Consider the following 8,141-nt stretch of genomic DNA (forward strand, 5'->3'; position numbering starts at 1 on the left):
AAAAAACTATACCAAATGGTCTACTATGAATATATTTACACATTGTTACTATCATTAAAGATAGACATCAATAACCATATATATTTATTCTTCAAGATATATGTACAGGGCGTTTATATGCACTAACGTAGTAAATGGTTTTATATACATGATATACTGTATTTTGTTAAATAGAAGAGATTTATAGTGACACGCATCTACTAACGTGTCAATTACATGCAGCTGAAACTCAAGATGCTCTGAGTACTTCCCTAGGTCCTCACAACAAATACAATTCAACCTTACATTCTTTGCTGCCTTCCATGAGATCCTCTGCATCTCATTTTATTGCATCCCGTGGTTTGGGTTGGGATGACTTGCACAGTGGGTGACCCATTAACTCGAAAAACATTTGGCAAACAAAGAACAGGAAATGCAGGAATGACACCCCCAGTGTTGTCAAACTGGAAACAAAGCAGCATGTTCCTTGGAGAATCTTTGATTATGACATTTTTATCCATTCATCTTTATTTTTATGTAAATTATATGAGCTAGAGAGCACAAATGGTTTGCAGTGGAGGGCAATTCATTGTTCTATGTAATGACTTAACAGTTGTGTTATATAAATGTTCTCCCCAGATTGCTAAAAACGCTGGTTTTAATCTTTTTCTCTTTGCAATGACTCAATGCCATCATACAACATTATGCTCAAGCTAACCCTATTACAATACATTCAGTGCATATGAAGTACAGGCTCAGGGCGTGGGATGGCCACCAACCAAGAGTTACCAGTGCTTTACTCAAGCCTGTTTACACTACTGCAGCTAAAACAGAGAGGGGTCAGCTTAATCTGGTAAAAACCTCCAGTCCAGATCCACCACATACAGCTTATAAATGAGATAAAATGAATTGTTTACAATTCTTTCCATCTGCAGTACCTGTTATTCATCCTCCAGAGTAATAGCTTGCAGCTTAGATGCGTGAGAGCTGAACTGTAACAAACTAGGTGTGTTTAACCAAGACAAAGGATTTGGCTACAGTTTCAAAAGCCTTCAAGCAGAGGAATGACTGTGTCCCCAGGAAATACAACACAAGTATTAAGCTGTATGTCACAAAACTAAATAGGTGAACAAGGATCAAAGCCATCGTTAAACTCTGTCGGTACAGTCTGAATTTCATTTGAATTCATTAGGATCAGACCCAGATGTACATCAAGCTTTCTCAAATAGTAAATGATGGAGTAATTATTGGCAGACATTACATGTCTAAACTTTACTAACTACAACTCCAAATTATATGACTGTTCAACTTTACAATCTAAAACTTGGCCTCGTGGAAACCTACGATTCACTTCCTCAAGCAACTACTAATCTTCTGTTCTTGGTTTACGGTGTATGCAAATACAAATGCCTGTGGCTTAAAGATACAAGATTGAGGGTCTGGGAACAATTTAAATGATCATGCACAGTCTTGTATAGCTTCCACACCACAGAGCTGCTGTAGCATCATCTACACTACAGTACAGACCCTCCAATCCAGCTAATAGGAGGTTTTTCCAAAAAACTTTAGTGAAAAAGGGAAAGCAAAAAAGAAAAGGGCAATATTCTGTAGCATATGTGGCAGCATTTGAAAATATAGCTGGATAGGCCCATATTTCTCACACACACGAAAGTATAAGGAAATAACTGCACAGATCTTTAGCGAAAACGCTCTGAAGGCCGCCAAGGCCCTTGGAGAGCGTTTTGGAAAACACACCCAATGTCAGTGAGGAGCTGGCAGTCAACACTACATTTGATACTCGGAAAAAGTGACAAACTACAGCAAAACATTACCCTTACGTAATTTCAATTAACATATCGCCTAGTTTTATTTTTGAGCTGGACATTGTACAGGCACCAAACCTTCCATTTTCCACTCTTGAATACACACACACACACACACACACACACACACACACACACACACACACACACACACACACACACACACACACACACACACACACACACACACACACACACACACACACACACACACACACACACACACACACACACACACACACACACACACACACACACACACACACACACACACACACACACACACACACACACACACACACACACTGGCAGTGTCTCTCAGAAGTTAAGATGGAGGATCACAAATTCCCCCAATGCTTTGGCAAAAAATAGTGGAGCAATTTCAGAAAGGAGTTTCTCAGAGATATATTGCAAAGAGTTTGAAATTATCATCATCTACAGTACATAATATCATCCAAAGATTCAGAGAATCTGGAACAATCTCTGTGCGTAAGGTTCAAGGCCGGAAAACCATAATGGATGCCTGTGATCTTCAGGCCCTTAGACGGCACTGCGTCACATACAGGAATGCTACTGTAATGGAAATCACAACGTGGGCTCAGGAATACTTCCGGAAAACTTTGTCAGTGAACACAAGTCACCGTGCCATTCACCGTTGCCAGCTAAAACTCTATAGGTCAAAAAAGAAGATATGTCTAAACAGGATCCAGAAGCACAGGCATTTTCTCTGGGCCAAGGCTAATTTAAAATGGACGGTGGCAAAGTGGAAATCTGTTCTGTGGTCAGACAAATCAAAATTCAAAGTTTTTTTTGGAAAACTGGGACACCATGTTATCCGGACTAAAGAGGACATTGACAACCCAAGTTGCTCCGTTCAGAAGCCTGCATCTCTGATGGTATGGGGTTGCATGAGTGTGTGTGGCATGGGCTATTTACACATCTGGAGAGGCACCATCAATGCTGAAAGGTATATCTAAGTTCTAGAACAGCATTCAAGACGTTGTCTCTTTCAGGGAAGACCTTGCATTTTCCAACATGACAATGCCAGACCAAATACTGCATCTATTACAACATCATTGCTGAGTAGAAGAAGGATTCGGGTACTGGAATGGCCAACCTGCTTCCAGATCTTTCACCCATAGAAAACATTTGGCGCATAAGAAAGAGGAAGATGCGACAAAGAAGACCTAAGACAGCTGAGCAACTAGAAGCCTGTATTAGACAAGAATGGGACAACAATCCAACTCCTAAACTTGAGCGACTTGTCTCCTCAGTCCCAAGAGGTTTGCAGACTGTTATAAAAAGAAGAGGGGATGCCACACAGTGTCCAGTAACCCAGAAACTGGTGACTTTGCCCTGGGTATGGAGTGAAGCGGGCTGCCGCTGTCTCGTCAGTCTGTGTGGAGCTACTGAAGTCCGACACGTCTTACTAAATTTGCAATTTGCCATCAATTTTCGGTAAACGTCCAACATTTGAGCTTTATATACAGTTGATTTCTCGCATAAAATCTGAAGTTAATTAAGTAACAAAATAGCAAACAAAGAAATTATTAACAAGTGTCTGGAAAATGACACCTGCTGTATCATCTCCAATGTACAGTATGTGTATGTGGTTCGTTCAACCAATCAGAGCGCAGCAAATCTAAATATTCAATACGTATTCATAAACAACCCCTTTAAAACACATCAGCATTCTTTCCTAAGAGTGAGATATATTTGTGCTGGCAAAGGATGTTCTCACAACCCCAGAATATTATTTTTGTTGATGGAAATTTTACTTCCAAAGAAAAGCGCAACGGAGAGAGACTAACTACAGACCTAAATAACAGACATGGACAGCGCACTTCATTAAGTCAGTCACTTGAAAGTAAAAAATTCTGCTCATTCTTGGTAAACCATTGCGCTTTAAGTTTTCAACAACAACAAGGAATCCCGTGCAATCAAAAAAATACAACATCTCACAACAGGCCACTGTTTCCCTTTAAACAGGGAGACAAAACCTCAGACCACAACTGTCAGAGGAAACATCTGGAATATCTTTCAATTCACAGTGATGTAGGAGGTGCATGATGAACATCTAAAAGCACTAATACATGTTTTGGATATTTAAATGATAACCCTCATTTAAATCCTAAATGCGTCGGGCTTAATTTAACAATGTTTGTGACATAATTTGCTAAATCACACTATGTTGTTATGCAATTTTAAGACAAGTTAAGATTAAATTAACAAGTCATTTTGGATCACAGTGGACAGCTCCAAGTCCAGGTGAAAACACTCACATTGAGATCCGATCATTCAGACCCCATTTGGAGGTGGTCTAAGCCACATATGTCCACATTCTTAGAGTAGCGCGAATGGGTATGCGACCTGTGTCACATTAAAGGGATATATCACCGATTAGGATTAAGCTTTGTATCAGTAAAAACCCGGTAGTCTTTTTCATTCAAAACTTTGATCTGGTTGCAAAAGTAACACTTAAATAAATATTTATAAATTTGACTGAATTATATTGTTAATCACAATTAATTTGGAATTGTTTCAACCTAATCTCGATTACATATGAAATCATCTATTTTTTAAGAAAAGCTCCTAGCACATAATAGACAATGATCATTTTAGATAAACTCTTCTTAAAACATGAATTGGTTTAAAGGGGACTTGCCTCTCATATTGATTATCAAGCTAGACATAAAAAGAATCCTTGTTGTTTATTAGTCTTAAGCTCACTGATAGCGTTTTTGGCCCTAAATGGACCAGAAAACTTAAATGTTCTTGGTGGAATAATACATGTTTTGTAACCAATGGAAATAGAAATGGACATACCACTGCTCCACCATTTCTTGCCATTTATGACGTAGTTGTCTTCATCCCTGCAAATTGAGCACTCCATGTTGGTTGCATCACTGGAGGCAACATCAGGCTCTGGGAAAGGGACAACAGGTCAGCATAACATACACATTTTACACCAAATTAAATATAATCTGTAGTGAGACTTAGACAAACATGGTTTTACATTGCCAATCCCCTGATTATGTTTTATGTTCCATTTTTTCCGGTATTCTGGATTCCAACTCAAACCCCCAAAACACAGTAGTTAAAATAGAGTGCACCTACACCATTTTCATTCCTAACTCTAAAGCAGATGACCCTAAACAAGGTCAGAAGTTGCAAATGTTTATCAGCACAGATGGTGGTTCTGGTTCATCGTCATCCAGTGTAATAAATTGACCCTACAAGTGACAAAACAACAACAACCCCAAACCCCAACTGATCCGTGTTTAGGAAAACCTATTGGGAGGCTCACACCCACTATAATCACCTCTGGCAACAGCATGCTGTGGTTTCCAGGCAGTGTGGAAAGCAAAGGGGAAAAAAACAGGGAGAAATTGCTCATAGTGAGTCAGTGTTTGCTGTTGGCATTTAGTGTCAAACTACAGAGTCAATAGTAACCATGCCTTGTTAGTAATGTAAGACCGGAACAATCACTGGAACGTTTGGCTAAAAAAAACAAAACAAATGTTTTAAGAAATGAGCTTGCGCAGTACCTTGGAACTGGGCAGAAAATTGGTTCTGGAAGGTATTCACAGTAAGTGTTTCAAGATGCTCCTTTATGCCTACACTTTGACCTTTTAAAAGGACATCCCTTAAACTTCCAACACTTAGCTCTCCACTGACTCTGGAAAAAATTGTCTGTTTTCTTTTCTCAGCGTTTACTGACCTGTGACTGTAACCACATATTTGCAAGTCTTTAAGTGATGCAGGAAGACATGGTCATGGAAATACCTGTCATGCAGAAGCAGGAGCGTATCTCTCCTCTGAGCAGAGGCTCCAGCCATTTTCTTTTCTGCTCCTCACTGCCAAACATGTGGAGCACTTCCATATTTCCTGTGTCTATGGAGAAACATCATACCACACACTGTCATATTATGAACTACATTTGGAAAATATGCTGTACAGGACTTTAATCATACTGTTTACCTAATATGACAAACCGATACCTTAAAAAGGGCAAATTTGAGGGATTTTATGTTTTAAGCCCAGTAAAAAATGAATGGTTATTATAATAAATAAAAGGCTAAAAAATAATCTATGTGTAGATACAAAGCGCATGGTCATTGTGTAAGTCATGTTTTGTCTACTGGCCTCTAAATTATCTCAAAATGTTACACCATGTAGGATGTGTTACCAGGAGCCTGGCAGTTGAAGACTTCAGGGGCAAAGAGACAGTGTCCAGTTTCCTCTGCAATGTAGGCATAGTCCAACTGACTGAGACCACTGATTGAAGGCAGGAATAGGTTCCACAGCCCTGCCTCCCTGGCTTTCACCTGGACACAGATACACGTTATTATACAGAGTGTAGAAAAACGTTGTCTACGGTTTGATCTTAATAAATAAAGCTGAAATCAACGTAGCCGTGAAGTTTTTATTTGTGTACACGGAGAGCGCAACCCTTACATGAAAGTTACAGAGCAAAAACGTGTCTGACTAAAATTAAATGTACCCTTAAACCTGCTAGATTGATTATAAAGTAATGCATCTTGGAGTTCAAATATTGAAATGTTTCTTTTGTCTCTAACCCAGGATCACTGTGTTTGGATTTGCTGTGTGTTTAACTGTTGTTGTATTGGTAGTGGTTACTCAGACAGGTCTCTTTTGAAAAAGGAATGTGGCCACTGTGTGCCATGAAAAAAAACTGTTTTAAAAATATCCTTACATACCTTTAGATCCTCTATTATTTGGGGGGAGTGCCACCTCTGTGGAGACTGAGCGTGTTTTGAATAGTACTCTGCAACATCCTGGAGGAAAACAATTTTTTTTAAACAGCATTGCAAATTAATTAAATTCCTTTAGACTCTACTCTCATTTTTTTACCTGCTTAATCATAATTGTACTATAAAAAATAAATTCTGAATACTCCTCAAACTTATTTCAGACTTATTATTTCTGCAGGTGTTTTCACAGGAAAAACAAATCTGTTGTTAAATGTTTCTCAAAAATTCCCCACTGTCTACTGTTCCCACAAATAAAACCAACAACAAGATTTGCAATGCCATCTCTTAGCCTCACACTGCTGCACTCCCTTGCCCAGCCAATGTTGCTGATTCTGCATTCAACATAATTCATATAATCAACAGGCTCTTTGTTCTCTCGCTCGAATGAATACATCCCGATTGCATGAATGAACTGGTGTTCTCTGTCAAATCCTTTCATGTGAAAGTTAAAAGTCCATCTTAGCAAACACAACTCTCCTCTGTCCTTGATGCTCTTGGCACTGACCTCCTGAGCAGGAAGCACGTATTGTCTCATGAAGTCTTTCACCTGCTGGAGAACAGCCCGACCTTTGGCTGTCTGAAGGAACAAACCATCCATTGTTGGTTTGCTGACAGACCTGGCAAGAAACAAATCTCCCACTTTAAAAGTCAACAGGGAATATTGGAATCAGCAGCTGGATGCTAAATTCAGTACAATAACACAGAATTTAGACAATATTCCATTAATAACAGACGGTTTGGACTGTCTAATGTTGATTATATCAAACTCTATTGTGCACATTGATGCATATTACTAAAATAAATACCTAATAAACAATCTAGAACTTTTATTAACTTCTATTAAACTCAGTGGGTGTCTGTGACAGCTTACGACTAACATTACAACAGCACATAAGATATGAGTCAGATTGCAATTCACAGCACACATCCAACACAAACATTAAGCATCTTTTAAAAGTAATTCATGGGTCACTGATGTTGAAGTTATCTTATAAGCTTTGGCATGGATGGCATAGTGTTCTCAACGCGTAGCCAAAAGATTTTATGTCCAGGCATTGATTCTCTTTTTGGTGGTGTTGTCGTTTATTATAAAAGTAGAAGGATATTTCACGTAAAATAGTACTTCACCCAGAGCTGATTAATAAAGTGTTTGGCGTGTTCACGGCTACGGTAAGAGCCATGTGTTTCCACAACTGTAAATATACCTAATAACCTAGTAACCAACCAACCTGCTCTGTACAAGCTGCAAGGCAATCTTAGCCAAGGGCTCCACACACTGGCCAAACTCAGCTGCATTGGGAGCACTGGCATTACCCAGTAGGTGGCGAGCATAGATCCCCTAACAGATAGAAATGGCGAATACAGGAGAATGATAAATATCATATTAAAAGTTGACCAGATCTATCTAGGTCCCTCTGTAGTTACAGTAAGAATACAGTACCAATCCATTATGAGATATTTTAAGTATCCCAATAATGTAATACCACTGTATGTACAGTGGGTACGGAAAGTATTCAGACCCCTTTAAATTTTTCACTCTTTGTTTCATTGCAGCCTTTTTCCA

General features: G+C 39.0%; 3 protein-coding genes across 4 annotated transcripts in view; 1 reads left to right on the forward strand and 2 right to left on the reverse strand.

The window, feature by feature from the left end:
• Positions 1 to 3,173, forward strand: part of LOC117937940 (atypical chemokine receptor 4-like) — a 6,633-nt gene extending 3,460 nt beyond the window's left edge. The window contains exons 3-4 of the mRNA XM_034862190.1: positions 2,681 to 2,769; positions 3,077 to 3,173. Coding sequence (XP_034718081.1) covers positions 2,681 to 2,769; positions 3,077 to 3,173 — 186 coding nt within the window. The remainder of the gene's footprint in view (positions 1 to 2,680; positions 2,770 to 3,076) is intronic.
• The window catches only part of acad11 (acyl-CoA dehydrogenase family, member 11), a 25,325-nt gene that overhangs the window by 12,460 nt on the left and 4,724 nt on the right, over positions 1 to 8,141 (reverse strand). The window contains exons 8-13 of the mRNA XM_034862489.1: positions 7,807 to 7,916; positions 7,083 to 7,194; positions 6,524 to 6,601; positions 5,992 to 6,130; positions 5,589 to 5,696; positions 4,629 to 4,727 (exon numbers count right to left, since the gene is read on the reverse strand). Coding sequence (XP_034718380.1) covers positions 4,629 to 4,727; positions 5,589 to 5,696; positions 5,992 to 6,130; positions 6,524 to 6,601; positions 7,083 to 7,194; positions 7,807 to 7,916 — 646 coding nt within the window. The remainder of the gene's footprint in view (positions 1 to 4,628; positions 4,728 to 5,588; positions 5,697 to 5,991; positions 6,131 to 6,523; positions 6,602 to 7,082; positions 7,195 to 7,806; positions 7,917 to 8,141) is intronic.
• Positions 1 to 8,141, reverse strand: part of nphp3 (nephronophthisis 3) — a 30,701-nt gene that overhangs the window by 3,084 nt on the left and 19,476 nt on the right. For both annotated transcript variants that reach the window (XR_004655328.1, XR_004655329.1), the window contains one exon: positions 3,472 to 3,476. The gene's annotated coding sequence lies outside the window, so the exon portion shown is untranslated. The remainder of the gene's footprint in view (positions 1 to 3,471; positions 3,477 to 8,141) is intronic.

This window comes from Etheostoma cragini, chromosome 22 (assembly GCF_013103735.1).
Source record: "Etheostoma cragini isolate CJK2018 chromosome 22, CSU_Ecrag_1.0, whole genome shotgun sequence".
NCBI classification, from domain to species: domain Eukaryota; kingdom Metazoa; phylum Chordata; class Actinopteri; order Perciformes; family Percidae; genus Etheostoma; species Etheostoma cragini.